At 51.5% G+C, this 17347-nt stretch overlaps 8 protein-coding genes across 8 annotated transcripts; 4 read left to right on the top strand and 4 right to left on the bottom strand.

Moving 5' to 3' along the window:
* Positions 1 to 333: 333 nt before the first annotated feature.
* LCP9604111_118 (polysaccharide deacetylase family protein) lies at positions 334 to 1917 on the top strand (the record flags this gene model as incomplete). Its single annotated transcript, XM_039068433.1, has 3 exons — positions 334 to 1400; positions 1458 to 1543; positions 1598 to 1917. 3 exons carry the CDS (start codon positions 334 to 336, stop codon positions 1915 to 1917), a joined length of 1473 nt encoding a protein of 490 aa, XP_038932666.1.
* A 579-nt stretch (positions 1918 to 2496) lies between these two features.
* LCP9604111_117 (glycosyltransferase family 31 protein) lies at positions 2497 to 3904 on the bottom strand (the record flags this gene model as incomplete). Its single annotated transcript, XM_039068432.1, has 2 exons — positions 2497 to 2826; positions 2897 to 3904. The coding sequence occupies 2 exons, from the start codon at positions 3902 to 3904 to the stop codon at positions 2497 to 2499; spliced, it is 1338 nt and encodes a 445-aa protein (XP_038932665.1).
* Positions 3905 to 4628: 724 nt separating this feature from the next.
* On the bottom strand, positions 4629 to 5828 carry LCP9604111_116 (phosphopantothenate--cysteine ligase CAB2; the record flags this gene model as incomplete). Its single annotated transcript, XM_039068431.1, has 1 exon — positions 4629 to 5828. The coding sequence occupies one exon, from the start codon at positions 5826 to 5828 to the stop codon at positions 4629 to 4631; it is 1200 nt and encodes a 399-aa protein (XP_038932664.1).
* Positions 5829 to 6403: 575 nt separating this feature from the next.
* On the bottom strand, positions 6404 to 7962 carry LCP9604111_115 (uncharacterized protein; the record flags this gene model as incomplete). The annotated part of the gene is made up of 7 exons (XM_039068430.1): positions 6404 to 6522; positions 6574 to 7254; positions 7336 to 7389; positions 7450 to 7646; positions 7703 to 7712; positions 7768 to 7840; positions 7903 to 7962. 7 exons carry the CDS (start codon positions 7960 to 7962, stop codon positions 6404 to 6406), a joined length of 1194 nt encoding a protein of 397 aa, XP_038932663.1.
* A 696-nt stretch (positions 7963 to 8658) lies between these two features.
* On the top strand, positions 8659 to 9540 carry LCP9604111_112 (putative esterase/lipase; the record flags this gene model as incomplete). The annotated part of the gene is made up of 1 exon (XM_039068427.1): positions 8659 to 9540. One exon carries the CDS (start codon positions 8659 to 8661, stop codon positions 9538 to 9540), a length of 882 nt encoding a protein of 293 aa, XP_038932660.1.
* Positions 9541 to 10211: 671 nt separating this feature from the next.
* On the top strand, positions 10212 to 11902 carry LCP9604111_111 (uncharacterized protein; the record flags this gene model as incomplete). The annotated part of the gene is made up of 2 exons (XM_039068426.1): positions 10212 to 11147; positions 11204 to 11902. 2 exons carry the CDS (start codon positions 10212 to 10214, stop codon positions 11900 to 11902), a joined length of 1635 nt encoding a protein of 544 aa, XP_038932659.1.
* A 303-nt stretch (positions 11903 to 12205) lies between these two features.
* On the bottom strand, positions 12206 to 13264 carry LCP9604111_110 (uncharacterized protein; the record flags this gene model as incomplete). Its single annotated transcript, XM_039068425.1, has 2 exons — positions 12206 to 13134; positions 13186 to 13264. The coding sequence occupies 2 exons, from the start codon at positions 13262 to 13264 to the stop codon at positions 12206 to 12208; spliced, it is 1008 nt and encodes a 335-aa protein (XP_038932658.1).
* Positions 13265 to 13985: 721 nt separating this feature from the next.
* Positions 13986 to 17289, top strand: LCP9604111_109 (SD08430p; the record flags this gene model as incomplete). Its single annotated transcript, XM_039068424.1, has 4 exons — positions 13986 to 15373; positions 15431 to 15772; positions 16802 to 16868; positions 16930 to 17289. 4 exons carry the CDS (start codon positions 13986 to 13988, stop codon positions 17287 to 17289), a joined length of 2157 nt encoding a protein of 718 aa, XP_038932657.1.
* Between the last annotated feature and the right edge of the window lie 58 nt (positions 17290 to 17347).

Here is a 17347-nt window from a genome sequence, read left to right as displayed (position 1 = left end):
CTCCTTGATCTTGGATCAGGATCGGTTTTAGCGTGAGTGCCAATGCAGTGATATGGATGGCAAGGTCAGACAGATGTGCCGCTTTACGGATTTCATGGGTTTTATGCAACTATCTAGTTTCATTTTTCAATTCCCTGGTAAATTGTAGAGAGTAGAGATGTAGAGATGTACAGACTTGGGACATTTAGCTCCTGCCTATTTAGATTTGTAGTCAATCGTTCTTGACTTTTTGCCCAGGCAGACTGCGCCGAGTACATAAACGATGCATTTTACAACTTCCACCTTGACCTCTTCAAAGCACATTCAATCTTTTTTTCAAAGCAGTTTTTTATCATGCATTGGTTATTTATAGGTTGTGCCGCTCTTTCGCTATCCTTCCCAACCTCAGCTGTATTTCACGGAAATGTTGACCATGGCCACTGGAATGAACTCCGAGGGCTCACCCACAGAGATTCGTTCAATGCCTCGCAGATAAAGAAGTCGAGCACCCCTTTTGTCATCGACACTTTCAAAAACCCAACTCGCAACGATCTGGGATTCTGGCACGGTTCCGGCGAGAATTTACCTGTGGAATATGGACCGGGCTTCATTCGTCTGTTCCCAACAGACCCGGACGAGAACTTCCATACCCAGTTCGATTCCAACGCCTGCTACAGCCTGGTTCCCTGGCACAACGAGTACTTGCATGTCATATTCGAAGGCACGGATAAATACAGCCTCTCTTTTAACCAACACAACGACGAATGTAGTTCTCAACGCAGTCCCTTCCCCGGAATTGCAGACTCCGTCCAGGCAGAGCGGTATGTGGTTCACCCTGCCTCTGAAGCCTATGACTCGGATGATGATTGGGACGAAGATGGTGACGATGACTCGGATGACGATGACGATGTTAAGGCCGATGCTGGGAGGAACAAGCACAAGCATAGAAAACCCAAGGGCGGTCGACGCAAGCCCCCCCATGGCAATGCCCACATTCCAGCAGGCCGTCGTGAGCTCTATATACCTCTGTCTCATTTCAATATCGATTTCAATCGCGTGGTGTCGATTTCGTTCCATGGCTTCTATACTAAGGAACCTCTGACTCTGCATCATGTGGAGATCGTGCCTAATGTTCCAGCGCCATCGCAGGAGAATAGTCATTATCGGGTGCCTGGGAAGCTGCCTAGTGGGGGATTGGTTCTCCGTTGTTCGCGTCCGAATTCATTTGCATTTGGTATCGATGATGGACAGCCGCAGTACTCTCAGCAGGTCATGCGTATCCTTGACGACGAAGATGTGCGGGTCACTTTCTTCGTTGTTGGTGCTGGGCTCAGGGATCGGACGACCAATTTCACGGAGTTTTATAGGGAAATGTTGAGGAAGGGTCACCAAGTGGCGCTCCATTCGAACACCCACCCAAAGTAAGTCTATTCCAAATATTCGGTTTCATGTGAAGAGGGCTGACATGGTGATTCAAGGATGGAAGCATTGCCAACTCTCAGCCAGATTGATGACGAGATCATCCAGTCCATGCAAATCTTTAGGGACCGGCTGGACATCAAGTGTATGTTTGCCCCTGATGCATCCCCGAGAATCATCTGACAGTGAATATTTGTAGCTTCATACTTCCGCCCACCATTCGGTACAGTAGCTGCCCGGATGCGCCAGGAGCTAGCCCGACACATACCAAACCCGTACATTGTGAACTGGAGTGTGGACGTCGAAGACTGGCTATGGGCAAACACAACTACCCCAGAGAAGCAGCTTGAAGCCTTCGTCCGCAGTGTTGGCAAGGGCGGGAATCTTGCCGTCATGCACTACCTGAATCCGACTACCATTGGGTATCTACCGGAGTTCATTCGGCATGTCAAAAGAGCCGGATACCACATCATGCGAATCGACCAGTGTATGGAGGATGCGTCCGCTCCACCGTTGTAAATGGATAACGCCGTGAAATCTGTGCAGACGCACAGCAGGACTTGTCCTGTAAATATTTTTAGTGTACTCTCTCCTAATTGGTGGTTGACATCGCCCGAGCAATGCTATTCTTATTCGTTTCTTGCTATTTTCCAGTTACCTTGTTGAACAGTAGATCAATGACGAAGCAAAGTTGTGATTCCACAGGAACAAGATGGGTCTCTGTGTAATTTGATCAAGATGTGTATTGAGCGATCAAGTATATAAGAAGGGTTCAACCAAGCACCAACGCCACTAACACAGCTTGTCTATTCAAGCTCATCATCAGCCACAGGTCCCAGAAGATGGTAGTACATACACAGAGGAGAAAAAAAAATGCAGGTTCCAACCGACCCAAATCACCCCGTATGCCAAATATCAGACCGGGCTCCAAGCCCAAGCAATCGCCAAATCGTGCCCATTTCTCGCTCTCGATGCAAAGCAATATAAACCCAAATAAGAAAACCACGTACATGGCAAAAAACCAACATATAATAACACGCACCCCGGGAAACCAAAAAAACCCCCAAAAATATCTCAGCACGGTACGGTCAAATCACCTCAATCCCCGAAATCAGGCTTCCGACAAACTCCCTTCTTCGCCGTCATATCGCGGATCCGACTAGTATTCCAGCCGGACGTCGCAACACCGCCCGGAACGGCATGTCCGAGACGCGGGTTGAGACTCGTGAAGCATTTATCTTCGCGGAAGGCAAATTGCACGCAAGTGGTCTGCGTCTCGCAGATCAAGCGACAGTCGTCGGGTGTGTGCGCGAAGGGCTGTTCTTCGTCTGCCATGTTGTTCCAGTTCGTACGTGCGGGTTGTGCTTCTATTTGCGGGGCTATGTATTCGCGGAAGAGGTCGCTGTGCAGGAGGATGCGTTTATTTTTCTATAATGGGTTATTGGTTAGGAATTTTTTTCAATGTTATGGAGTGGTAGAATGGATTGGGTTCACTCACATCACGCCAGCGCTTTTGTTCGAATTTCCAGAGGCTCTCGATCTCGGTTGGGGAGAGGTGGTGCAGGGTTGCGGCGATGAAACACCATGGTCTTCGGTAGAAGTCCGTGGTGAACTCGTCCAGTTCGCCGAGGTTGGAGTTTTGAAGGATCGGCCATGTAAAGTGTAGATTGACGCCTGCGTCGCTGAGGACCTTACCCAGCACGCAGTCGCCGGCCCAGTGCTGGTCTGTATATTCGTTCAGCTCGACCTCGCGGGCGGTGTACTCGTCGGAGGCGCGCTGTAGGGCGGGATTGGAGAGCATGAAGCCCGAGCCACCGTGGGCGAAGATGACGTCCGCGATCTGAGTCTCCGTGCCGAGATAGTGTGGCTTGGTGTGGTCGAACCGGGCCAGCCAGGTTAGGACTGTTGGCCATGAGATGTACGTGTCCGCTTCGACGAAGATGAACCATTTCGCGTCCGGCTTGTAGCGGAGCGCTTCCTGGGCCATCGGGAGGAATTTCCATTTGTCAAGCTTCCAGCCTGGATTGTTGGGTTTTCCGATGGCGGAGTTGGCTTCGTCGGAGAAATCGTGTTGCTCCAGACCCTTGCGGCCGTATTTCACGATGCGGTGGTAGAAGTCAAAGTCCGGGTTTTTCTTTGCGGCGCTGTCCATGTTGCCGAGGACATCGTGGATCTGGACGCCCTCGATTTCTTCGGCGAAGTCGGAGTAGATTACAAAGTGGGGGATGCATCGTAGGGTTGTTCGGAAGTGGATGGGGACTTTCTCGCGCGATTCGGTCACTCCGGTCTTCATTACCACGAGCACATCTTCGACGCCGGGTAGGGGTGGGCAGTATGTGGTTGGTTCACCATTCTCATCGAGGGCCGGGGTGATTTCCGGCGTAGGTGTGAAGTGAGGGCGCCATTGGCGATTGTGACTGGAGAGGAAGCCGATATTGTAGAGGAAGATGAGCGCAACGACGGTTGCAACTACAATCAGGCGACGGCTGAACCGGCGGGACACCATCCTGAGAAAATTGAGTACACCAAACAGAGAATAGATCAATTGATCATCTTTTCTCCAGAACAGTGCTTGAAAATAGATCTTTTCCCCCCTCTCCTGTTAACCAAAAGAGCAAATTACTGGGGAAAGGTCGGAGCTAAGGAAGATCGCCGCCGAAGTTTGCCGCTGACACATCGGGACGCGTAGCCCAGATGGAATTTGGAGGTTTTAAATAGCTGCCCCTTGAATCCAATATATGTTGTTTGAGATATGGTGATCCCTTGCTATAAATGAGAGATATTCCAAGGCTTCACTTCAGGGGTGAAGAGCTCCGGGGTCCCGCACGATGTCAGGGTCCACCAGGATCAGCACGGAGATATCATGACGTGTTGAGTAGTCGAATCTGAAGCATTCAAGAGTTGAGAGTAGTCACATATACATATACAGAAAGTACCTAAGTGTACACGATTTAGTCGTATACAGTCTTTCAATGATGGTGATACAATCCTTCAAAAGCAGTATAGAAGACATCACAAAAAGGAAAATAGTTCATAGTGTGTGAGTAACACTGATAGCGGGTTGAATATCTCAAAAATGAGTGCATGCAACGATCTAGCTGTAAGAATGATATATAAAGTCATAGACATACATAGTACTACATCGAACCCATGTCAGTATTAATTAATTCAACTAAAAGACCCGAGAAGACTCATTATTTATTCACATTGAATTGTACATCCAAGAAATATCACTGCGCAGGTTGCTTGTTCTTCTCGATCATTTTAGTATGCAGCTTAACCAACTCCGGGATAATGAGACTCTCAATCTCAATTCCATCCCGACTGTTCTCATCAATCTGTTTAGCCTCCGTCTGCTCCACCGTCGACGAATCCGCCTTATTAGCTTCCGCCAACCCAACCTGATCCTCAACCCCAGAGATACTCTTGCTGCGTTTGGACTTCGGAACCCGAAGCCAGCGCTCATACGGCTCATCGGGGGTAATGAAAACCACCTCCCACTTGCGTGTGGAAAGCAAATTGCCAATCACCAAGTGGTGGGAGTAGCGCTGCAGCGCAGCGCGCGCCTTGTACACAAGCAGCGACGGATCCGTCTCCAACTTAAACGAAACAACCATACTCCCCTCGGGAGCCCAGCCATCTACCAACTGGTGCAGGAACTTGGGCACGGGGTCGAGGTTGACGACGAGCTTCCGGCTATGCGAAGGATTTTCTTCATTCTCACCCGTATAGATTTCATCCGATGAGATTGCACTGCCCTGCATGTGCGGAGGCAACTCCCCAGACTGGATCTTGTGCTCTGCCATGCGACTGCGAGGAATGAAGAAATCGCTGACGGCAGCCGCGAGGTAAAAGAGCGCATTCGAGCCAAGCGGCCGCATCAGCTTCGCAATTGCCCGCAGCTCGAACATGTATTCCGAGACTGTCGTGAACGGCAGCAGCAGCAAGAGGTTGTTCTGCTTCGCATACCGGTATTTCCGCAGCACGCTGCGCATCTCGTCTTGGTACTCGTCGCGCACCATGATGGGTCCATGGCCAGGGTTGGAGGAGTCCGCCGACGCCGGCTTCTCATCCATGAAGTCTAGGAAGCAATTGGTCGAGTGGCTGTAGTGCCGCGAGTACGGTAGCAGACTGTATTGTCGGTGTAGGAAGATCACTGCGTACCCCTGCTCGAGGAAGTACTCGGCCGATGTGGCGCCACGAGTGCCGGCGGAGAAGTTGTCGATGAATCGTACGGTTTGCGCTTCAAGTGGTACCGTTGTTCCTCCGGATGTGACGAGTACTACACGCCGGTGTGCCTCCACGTGCAGGTCAATGAATGCGCGCGCGAGCGCTTCATGGCGTGGCAGTGCCTTTGGTGGGGGGTATTCATTGAAATAGACCGACTCTGCCTCCGCTGGGGGCATGTCGCCCACTAATGGGGGTGCCATTGTTTTGAATGATGGTATAGACGCTTTGCAACGGGGAAAAGGGGTTGGACAATTGTGAATCGAAGAACTGCCGGTGAGTGTAGTCGACGAGATGCCGAGGATGCCGCTCGGCGTCCTAACCTTGGTGGGGTTGTAGTCGGTGTTCTTTGATGCCGGTCAGCTTTTCAGGATCGGCCAAGAATCTCGTTATTCACAATATCCAACAGTTCTTTATGTTGAACATTCAACGTTTTAAACGTAACTAGGTAGCTAGGTTGAGCTACCCCTCCATCATATGTCTCCTCTGGGCGTTGAGACTGAACGACCTGATCCGGCACTAGCGCTCCCGTCTGACCGATGCGTGACAGTGAATACCTGGAATATCTGAGTATAGGGAACTCCGGACAAAGTGAAGATATCCATAATGCCACTATGTCACTGGAACGTACCACCGAGATGCCGAGGCGCCACTCGGTCACGTGGAGGCCATATGCGGGAACACAGTCAGGCACCCCACATGAGCTACATCATATGTTGTACACATACTACGTTGTAGTGCAACCTGTCAAAATAGATATTCCTATGTAAGATGCATTTCACTGCAGATACCGGCTGCGCAAGGCTTGACTGATAGTGCTCATCCGACTCGCCATTCCACCATGCTGCATGTTGCTTAGAAGGGCCTCCTCCAGGGCTGACTGGGTAACACTTGCATCTGACCAGTCGATCAGTTGAAATCCAGAATCCTGGGGGTTGGGACACATACCGTCGAGGTCACTGAAGCTGCTTCCCATGCTGGGAGTACCATCGCTAGCTTCGCGACCGGAGGCGGTGGACTTGCGCGAATTCTGGCGTTCGGCAGGGCTCAGCATCGATCCCCCCTGGCTGGTCCGCCTGGGTCCACCGGGTAGGCTGCTACGTCCACCGGAGCTGATTGAGCTTGTAGATGAGTCCGTTGGTGCCGGTACCCTAGGATTAGGCCGCTGCTCGGGGTGTCGCCGTTGCGCCGCTGCTCGCTCGGCATCTAAACGGAGTGTGGCGCTGAGTTCCTGGCCTGACCGGTCCCGATGGATACGCCCATGTTCGCGGGATAGGGGCAGGAAGGCTGGAGTATCTTCTTCGTCGTCCTCATCATCCCGTAGACGATGAGTAGAAAATTTGCCAAACCGTTTGAACAGGGGTGCACGTCTGTTTGTGTTATCGTCGTCGGATGCTGATTCTTCCGATGAGCTCGAGGACAGAGACTCTTCCTCGAGTGGCGAAGATCTGGGCAAAGACGCGACCGGTGGTTGTTCTCGTCTCACAGCCGAAGGCCGGTGAGCCAAAGAATCCCAGCGTGATTCTTTGTCATCGATTGTCGGCGTGGCGGTGCGTGTAGGGTCCCGAGGTCCGCGGGTGAGGTTAGTAGGCGTAGTTGATGTAAAGCTGGTACGTCGGTTCTCAGGGGCTGCAGTCAATGTTAAACGTGATCGATCCACCGGCGGTACCAAATGGCCTGTGCGAAGACGGGTAGGGTTTCGGTCCATACCTCGTAGAGGGATATCTTTCGGATGAGATACTTGCCGGGATGGCGCCCGAGAACCTGCTGGTCATCAGTCTCAGACCATAGACAAGAAAGAATATAAAGCAAGCTAGGATATACCTGGTGCTGGTGTTTCTCTCTGTGACTGTCCACCCAATGCTGTACTACCAGACACAGATCCTGGAGCCGGGGAAGGGGAGTTCGACTGTGTAGTGCCGACCTTGCGCATTTGAGCCCGAACCTGCGACAGCTGGCGATCATAGAGCCATGCTGCCTGCTGAAGGAGGAACTGCAAGGTGACATCGAAGTTCTCTGCCCTAAACAAGCGTGTTAGCAGCTCCAAGCTAAAGTGTCAGGGGCAGAGTGCAGTTACAGAGCTTTCCCTGTGATGATGTCAGCGATATCAAAGCAAGGTCTCAAAGCAACACCAATACATACAGTCTATGTCACCTTTAGATGGCCGAGAAAGGATATCCCATAATGCTTGATCTTTGGATGCATTCCATTCCACCTGTTTATGTCAGTGGATGCTCCAGGGGTCTTTGTGGGGAGACTTGCAGGTGGCGGATCGACAAAGTCGCCTCTTGGAAATGGTAAGCGTATGAAGACTGTGAAATTAGTGTTGACGGGCATCCTAAAATCGCGTGTAGATGATATGATGTTGAAAGCGAGGTCTCTCAGGACTCCTGTCCAAGCTCAGTAAGTAGTCTTTGTTTGGTTAATGAAACTCAAAAGTCGTGGGCTTGGAAACTAGGATGGTTGTTTCTCAGACAACTTGGGTCTCTAAAAGGGGAACAATAGATGCGATGGCGATGGGTGTTGGAGATGAGCGTGACGACAGAAGCCGGTCATTCTGATTGGTAGACGGGTGCGTGGAAGCCAATGAGGCTCTGCGTGGAATTGTCCTAATGCGGGGAATTGAGAGCTAATTGATAAGGGGCTCAATACCGCCACGAGCGGTGAGATATACCAACGCACTAGAACAGCTATGGTTCACATCACGGAGATTATACAAGTAGATTATTTGCAAACAATGGGATGAAGGTATCAGATTATCCGGATAAAGTTACACTGTGTAATGCAGGGGTGCCTTGAGATTCTGGCCTGAATATGCCTTATAATTGGGTGGGATATATTAGGTAGAAATAAGAAAAAGTACATGTTAATCATTTCTAATTGGATATCTACGGGCTGTAAGATGTCAGAAATTAGAATAGACTAGAAGAGGGGGGAGGTCAGCAGTGGCCTTTCAAATCCCGGCCTCCGGTGAGATTCAGCTTCAACATAACTACTACATCGTCTCACGCCATACAGCATCTCACGCCAACCATGGATATTCTCATGTACTACTATAACAAATGCTTTGTGTTTCTCGTTCGCACAATGGTGCGTCTTACCATGAAGGTATCGGCCAGTCCAGATGAAGTCCGCCATATCAAATCCCGGGATGCTGGCCGAACCATCAAGATTCATCTGTATCAGTCCTCTGACTCAGGCCCGTCACCCGTCCTCCTCAACTTCCACGAGGGTGGCTTCTTGGTACCGCTCCATGGCGGCGACGATGGATTTTGTCGACGAATCAGCCAGGAAACGAAGTACACTGTCTTAGACGTCTCCTATCGTCTGGCCCCCGAACACCCGTTCCCCGCCGCACTGAACGACGTGGAAGACGCTGTCAAATACGTGCTCACGCGTCCGGATGAATTCGACCTCACCCGAGTATCCATGTCTGGATTTAGTGCTGGGGCCAACCTCGCGCTGGCGACTGCGTCAAACCTCTTCCCTCCCGAGACCTTCCGCTCCCTGCTAGCATTCTATCCTGTGACCGACATAGGCTCTGATCCTGGAGCAAAGATCGCCCCGGCCCGTGCAGATTTCGTCATTCCTCTTGCTCTCATGCGCCTCTTCGACCGCTGCTACGTACCCCCATCCTTCGACAAGCGGGACCCACGCATTTCACCGACTTATGCTCCGGCGGATCGATTCCCACGACGTGTTCTTATGATCACCGCCGATGGTGATACTCTCGCACCCGAGGGCGAGGAATTGGCTGAGAGGATCAAGACGTTGCCAGGCCGGCATGTGGTCAGTGAGCGCATGCGGGGTTGTAGTCATGGATGGGATAAGGATAAAAAGACGAGGGCGGGGACTCCGCAATACCAAGCTAAAGAGCGGGCCTATCAACTGGCATGCGACATGTTGAACGAGTAGGGTTATTCCTTGGCTACATACATATGTTGTATTGAACTACCTAGATAGGAGGTCTCTAAATGGCCTGATCTATGGGCTGATCCGTCCTTTCCATGGGACCGAGGCAATTTAAGTAGCCCTAAGCCCTACCTTCTTCATATGGCCTGGATCGAGGGGCGTTATCTATCCGTAGGGATGCCCGGGATCCAGCGTATAGAAGCGTATACCTTGGGAATGCAGGTGCAGGGATGTGTAAATAAAGCATAAAGCCGATATAACCGTTAGAGCTAGATCGATCTCTCATGCAATTGCCCGTTTCACTGCGATCCCCGGCGTAGAACCATGGATGGCGTCAGGACCACCCGTGGGTCGGAGGTGATTATTTTCCTTTTTTTCCCAAAATTGCCTAAAACGACCAAACATGAGGAAACAAGGAAACGGCCATAACCGTCGTCTGCGCTTTGTTTTCCCCTTTCTACCCTTTTCGGCCCCGAACCTTTTAGCTTGGACCTCTGACCTCCACCCTTCAACTCTTAATACTGTCCTTACAACCCCTCATCCTTAGATTCCCTGGATGCCGTCATAGAACGCATCCATGTGGAACCGGTATTATTCTTAGCTCTCTCCCGGACCTGGAATTTCATGTGCGCCCGCTGGTTAGGCGCCACATACCTCCTATAATTGTACATACAATGGAGTCACACACCGGGCCCATCTTCGATGAGGCCCAATATCGCACCGATGTCCTCCACCACCCCTCCCCGGAATCCGAGGCAGCGCAGGCGCAGCACCTAGCCGAGGAGGCTCAACAACTGGGTCTGAAAGTGCCAGAGATCGCAGCTTCTGCGCCACTGGCCGCCTCGATCGCCTCAGGAATGGTCGATCTTTCCTCGCCAGTCCTGTCTTCTGGATCGTCGACCGATCGGAATTCTGTGTGCGGCTCCGTCACCCCGTCCCACGAGCCGTCCTCCCCCGTGCCATCCGTGCTCGATGATATTGTCTCCTCGCTGTCGGATGTCGCGCTTTCCTCGGATCGCATCAAGACTGGCAGTACGCGATCGCTGGCTTCGCTGTCTACGCGCCCGACTTCGTTTTGCTCCAGTGAGGGGAGAACAGGCCTTTTAGCGCCGGGGTATAATGATCCGTTTGCCAACTTGCATCGGCATTCAATTCTCAGCGTCGCGTCGGACGACAAGAAGGGGAGGCGACGGAGCAGCTTCAAGTCTGCTATCGGGAGGATTAATTTCCGCAAGAAACGCACGTCCTCGGCCATTTTCTTGCCTTCGGAAGATCGCATAACTGTATCCACGAGCGACAAAGACCTTGAACATGTTTTCTTCGAACCCAAGCCGGAACCTGTCATTGCTGCCCATGAAAATGTTATACCCCACGCGAGCAATGAGGTAACACTTCCCCGGTTGGAAATACCTCGGTTCAGCAAAGAAGAACTACAAAGAAGTCTGGAGGATCCGGATTTAAGCGAGATGCATGAGCGGCATCAGATGGAAAGGAACCGACATCTCGCTTTCCAACACGCCGCTCTAAGTACCCTCCGGCGTCGGCACCAGACCGCTGTCTCGGAGCAACAGTCTGACAATCAGCGCCAGGAGGATGAGAAACGCGAAAAGGTTCGCTTTACGACATTGGGATCTTAATTTATTTTTACTAACAAGCGCTTGTGCAGAATATCCAAGCTATAGCCCAAATCGAAGAGCGACAGCTGGCGGTAGAAATCGAACAGCAACGCGAGTTCGATCGCGCCAAAATGAACTCGCGCACCCGCATCAAGCATATGGAAGGATATCTCCGCAATGCCAGCCCGCCGCCATCTCCCGCCGGAACACTGATCAGAGCCGAACGATCCGAACGATCCGAACGGTCATCGGAATCTCTCTCGGAATCCGACTCTACCGCGCCAGCTCGTGTGCTCACGCGCCGACACATGGAGCAGCTAGAACAACAATACCACTCCCACAAGACCATGGACCAGCTCCATCACGCCCGCATCAAAGTCCTCCGTGACCGCCAAGAGCTCAAGCTCCAGGAAGCCACCGCGCGTATGGAAAAAGAACTGGATGAAATGTGTAAACGACACATCAAAGATGCTGCGGCCTTGCAGCTCGAGCACCAACGAGAAGTAAACTCTCTCATGCAAGCTCTGGAAACGAAGAAGACGACTCTACGGCACCGTTGGTATTTGGAAGAGGCTGTGCTACGTCGGCATCTCGAGGTGCGACATGGCCAGTCATATGGTCCTTTGCCGCTTGTCGCTTTCACTACCCCCAATACCCCCATTTCTGTTAAGGAACGCTCACCACTAGAAACTTCAACCCCCGATTCAACCCCCGATACAATCCATCCCAAGGATTGTGTGCCTCTCTAATTGGAGACGACGACACGACATCTACTCTATATACCCTTATAATACCCCATTCTTCTGTCCATGTTGCCCCTTGCCCTTGTAATAAACTTTCTGCTTTTGAATTGACAGTCACGTACGGAGTACACATTCACGCATCACGACGGCTTCTGGGTCTCATGATTGCGTAGCATTTGGTGGAGACCATTGAATAGATATACCAACCTGTTTATAATTTAGCTGCTCTGGAATTCAAGTTAATTTGCTTCGAACATTCAAAATTGACATTGGGGTATCTCTTGCTGAAAAACAAAGTAAAACAACATCTCATAGCGCCGGTGCTCCAGACAACACATCAACCCTCAACCTATCCAAAACCGTCTCAACCCGCCCACCACCACCAGTCATCGCATCCTCGACCTTCTTATCCCGACCCTCATCACCAATAACAACCGCCCGCTCCACGACTCCAGCATTAGACAACTTGAACCGCCCAACCCGCCCATCAACCCACTCAACACGCACATACCGCGCCTCAACTGCAACAGCAGCCAAAGACACAATGCCCGTATCGCGATCCGGCGAAACATCAAACGGCAAGGACCCGCCGTCTTCACCAACAAGGCCCAATTTCTGGCGCAGGAACTCAACAGCATCAACACGCATATGCCACGCAACAAGCTCCCTCCGAAGCTCGCGCACAAACCCGCGAAGATCCTGCCTCCGGCCGCTCTTCTTCCCCAGCTTCACAGGTTCAGCGTCCTCATCCTCATCCCCGCCAGATGAACCTCCATCCGCATCTCCATTGTCGCGCATCACACCAGGCCGCGGTAGATACACACCCTCTAGCTTCGACATCGATATAAACCCCGGCACTGTATGCCGATGCACTTTCAACATCTTGGGACCCGACTCGGGCCCTGCGCGACCCCGCTCCTGTTTGAGGAGGATGTAGTATGGTTTCGCGAAGCGGCCATTGCGCGTGCATACGTCGATACGCACGCCGAGGAGGGGTTTCGCGCTGGCTGTTGCGGATGGGTCTTTGAATGGGAAGGCGGTTGCGCCGAAGGCGATGCGGTGGTGGTTTGAGGAGGTGTGGGCGCCGGCGGCGTGGACGAGCGGGGAGATTGTGGTGAGGGGGTCTGTTGGGGTTGTTTTGGTGGTTGGGGGTTGAGGTTTCTTGAGGAGGTTTTGAACTGTGTCGGTTGTTATGAGGCTGGATGTGAGGATGCGCTTGCGTTTTCGGAGGGTTTGGACTTTGTTGATTTAGCTTGGATTGGGATTGGGATTGGGATTGGGATGCTTACTTTCTGCGCGGATTGAGGCGATTTCTGTGTCTAGCTCCACTTCTTCTGGCTCTGGTGATGTGGGAACGCGAGATGTCATTTTGGATATTGGTTGGGGAGCTGGTGAGGTTCGCGCGGTGATTCTGATCCTTATGTTGTCATAGTTTATTTTGACACGTGATCTCATCAACATCTGACGCGATTCTGCAGAAGCTTGGGCTTACGGAGTGGGCGGAGTGGGCTGAGATCATCAGTTTGTTCTTTTCTTATGCAAGATCTGAAGAAATCCTGAGACTAAGCCTCAAAGGTGTTTAAATTGGAGTTTGGGTTTATAGATCTGACCCCTGCAGTCCTACCGTGTTGATGTGGTGACCTCATAGGGAACGTGCTATTTGTGTTACAAGAGAGAATATACATATCAAAAACATCAATATCAGACTCAGACTCAGATTGTGTCCATTCCCATCGACCATTTTCCATCCAGGCAGATTAAAATAGAACCCCTCGGGTCCCCGGATCTGCAGCCAGCCAAGAGGCCAGCTTGCCTCATGTTTTTTGTCATCCTACGGTTCAACGATCCCCCACTAAAGATTCGCTGAAGTTTCTTTCTTTTATATTCCTCATTCACTCCTTCATTCTCAGTGGAATTTAACATACAGCACACCCTGAGCATCTAAACCCGCAGCCCCTTCGAAGCCGAACCCTCGATCCATCCCTTTCACCATTCAATACATAATACCCAACTTCAGTCCTCGATCCAATCAGGACGAAGTTGCCGAAGCTGACAAAGGCGATCGCTCCCTACCATAACACAGCATTCAATGACACGCAAGCACGCGACCCTCTCGAAGCGGCGTTCCAAAGCGAACCTGACAGTCTCTACCGGGTCAAACGGACGTGCGAATGGCAAGATGAATAACAATATCGAAATGCGCAGGAGGGATACGCCCTCCGCAGAGACCTCAGCCGATAGAACAGCCCAACTTATGTCGCGACCGAGCTTCTCCCTCGACAACGACCTGGTGCCGCAAACCCCAATCCAGACAAACACAACGTTCCACAATCTACCGCGCAGTGATCGCCGCAATTTTCTGCTGCTGGTCCTACTATACTTCCTCCAAGGAATCCCCATGGGCCTAGCCACCGGCTCCGTACCCTTCCTGCTCAAGCCGTACCTCTCATACGGCCAGATCGGAATCTTCTCGCTCGCCTCATACCCATACTCGCTCAAGTTATTCTGGAGTCCTATTGTCGATGCCGTGTGGAGTACGCGCTTTGGGCGGCGCAAGAGCTGGATCACCCCCGTGCAGGTGATCGCCGGACTAGCTATGATCTATATGGGTAGCCATATAGAGAATATGATGATCGAGGCCGGCGCGGATAATGGCGCGGGCGTCTGGAAATTCACATACTGGTGGTTTATGCTAGTGCTTTTCTGTGCCACCCAGGATATCGCTGTAGATGGATGGGCGATCACTTTGATGTCCCCACCGAACATTTCCTACGCCTCGACCGCCCAAACGGTCGGGTTGACGGCGGGCCATTTCCTGTCCTACACTGTCTTCTTGGCGTTCAACTCCAAGGACTTTGCGAACAGATGGTTCCGCACTATCCCCGGCGAGGAAGGTCTGCTATCTCTCGGCACTTATCTCAACTTCTGGGGCTGGGCGTATCTGATCGTGACGTGTGGTCTGGCCTTCCTCAAGAAGGAAGAACGCAGCAAAGAACGCGACAGCATTATGGATGTGTATAAAAGCATGTGGAGCGTTCTGAAGTTGAAGAACATCCAGACCATTATCCTGATTCACCTCATTGCCAAGATCGGCTTCCAGGCCAATGACGGAGTCACTAGTCTCAAGCTCCTCGACAAGGGCTTTGGCCAAGACAACATGGCCCTGGTCGTGTTGATCGACTTCCCATTTGAAATCATGCTGGGCTACTATGCCGGCCAGTGGTCAACCAATTACGGAGCAATGCGCCTCTGGGGCTGGGCTTTTATCGGACGACTAGCAGCCGCCGTGCTCGCTCAATTCACGGTCATGATCTATCCCACAGCCTCGGAGATGCCAATGTGGTACATGCTCACGGTAATTGGCGAGCATGTTCTCTCAACCTTTATGAACACGGTCATGTTCGTGGCCATCTCGGCCTTCCACGCGCGAATCGCCGACCCAGCCATTGGCGGGACGTACATGACCCTCCTCGCAACGTAAGTCCTACTCCCCTTTCCCCCCAACATGCACACATTACTAACATCTCATCTCAGCGTCTGCAACCTGGGTGGAACATTCCCCCGAATCTTCGTCCTCAAACTCGTCGACATGTTCACCCAAGCAACATGTCTTCCCCCAACCATCGCCCCACCCGCCGATTCTCTCAAAGACACTCTTATCACGACGGCATTCTCCTGCGCCCTTGAGCCAGAAAAGAACCGCTGCGTGAACGGCGGCGGTACCTGCCACATCGACCGTGATGGGTACTATATGACCAACATACTCTGTGTGCTCATTGGCACGCTCACGTTCATTATGTTTATCAAGCCGGCTGCGCAGAAGCTACAGGACTTGCCTCTCCGGGCTTGGCGGTTGACGTCTAATCCCCAGCGCGGGTGAGACATTTCTCCGTGATTTGGTGTGTCGTGACGGCCTATAATGTCTTTGTATACCATCTGTCTGGGATATTCTATAGATTGAATAGATGAATAATTTAGACGAGGCGTCTTTCTCACCAGCTTTGGGTGTTATTACAGTGTCCTGAAGGACCAACGTATGGTTTTTGTCACGAAGCACAATGCATGATGCATTATTGTATGCTCCGTAGGTTACTCCGGAAAGATAGTATATTAAAAAAAAAAAGCTTCTTTTGTCCAATTTGAAGGTTTTCGCGGTTTTTGTACTTCCTTTCCTCGCCGTTCCTCAGCTCGGTGTCTCGATAAATGTCTGGGCACACAATCATTAACTATATAACCAGATGGAGTCATCTCCCGACGTCCCCGAGGTCAACACCGTAGGCTGCACGTAAAACGAAATCCCGTCCAGTCGTCCCTGAGCCAAGTTAACGCTCATCCTTCTAAATCGGCGAGACAACCAATATGTACTGAGTATCCAACAACCTCAATATACCTCATCCTATTCCCCCGAGATCAGGTGAGCCGCAGGATATCCGATCGGACCCTCCAGGAACACAGGAACCAGGGTCTCGCCAATATCGCGCCCAATGAGAGCCCAACAGCATCGTGCCTTTCCCCCGCCAAGAGAAAACTCACCCGAGACCCCTCTGTGGAGTACCCCGTAGTTACTCCGTCCTGGCTTCTCCTTGGCCATGTTCTTTCAGCTGCTCTCTGGCTGCAGCTGAAAGGAGTGGCCATCGAGCCGATCGAGTCTCTCCTGGCCGTCGATGGCTGTGATTGGAGGTACAGGCTCCGCTTCTGCAGGTGCAGAGGTGTTTGAGATTAAAATAGTCTGAATGGGATGGCGAGTGGTGGTACTCCGTATAATAAGAAGCAATTATGTCCTGGATATCTCAAATAAACATTTCCCTCCAGCTTGTACTTTATATCTGCATAATCCCAAGCCCTGCTTTTTAGTCTTATTTCTGCCAAAATAATGAAATTCCTTACATGCTTGACGCTCATTAGCGTCGCTCCCTGGACCGTCAACGCACTACCCAACCCGGAAGATCTCACAGTTCTTGCCTACAGAGCCGTATGTCAAACACGCCGGATTCCGACAAGTATGCTAAATCAAACCTGCTAATGGTTCACAGTGGGATTTCCGTTTCCTCAGCGTAGCACCCCCGGCCTGCAACAGCTCCGTGAACAATATCCAATACTCTATTCTCCACTACTCCGGCGCGAGGGCGCTCGACTGTCAGGGGTTAGATACTACCTACTACAACTCAACGAATGTCAAAAGTCTCTCATGGAAGAGCCCCTCCGACGTGAACCGGTATGATCTTTGCATGTTCAGCTCGTCTGATTGCTCCGGTGGGGCGGATAGTCTGCTAGGGAGCATTACCAGCGGCTGGGATGTGTGTTATTTGTACAATGGGTTCGAGTCGTGGACCGTTGTTCCAAATGGGAGTGCTTGTGTTTCGGATGCGGGTGACGATGAAGGCGAGGAATAGAGTAGAATTTGATCATTGGAGATATGTTGATACCGCGTGGTAAATATGGTGTATCAGA

Source organism: Penicillium roqueforti (genome assembly GCF_015533775.1).
Source record: "Penicillium roqueforti strain LCP96 04111 chromosome Unknown scaffold_01, whole genome shotgun sequence".
NCBI lineage: Eukaryota > Fungi > Ascomycota > Eurotiomycetes > Eurotiales > Aspergillaceae > Penicillium > Penicillium roqueforti.
This window is presented reverse-complemented; position numbering and strand designations above follow the sequence as displayed.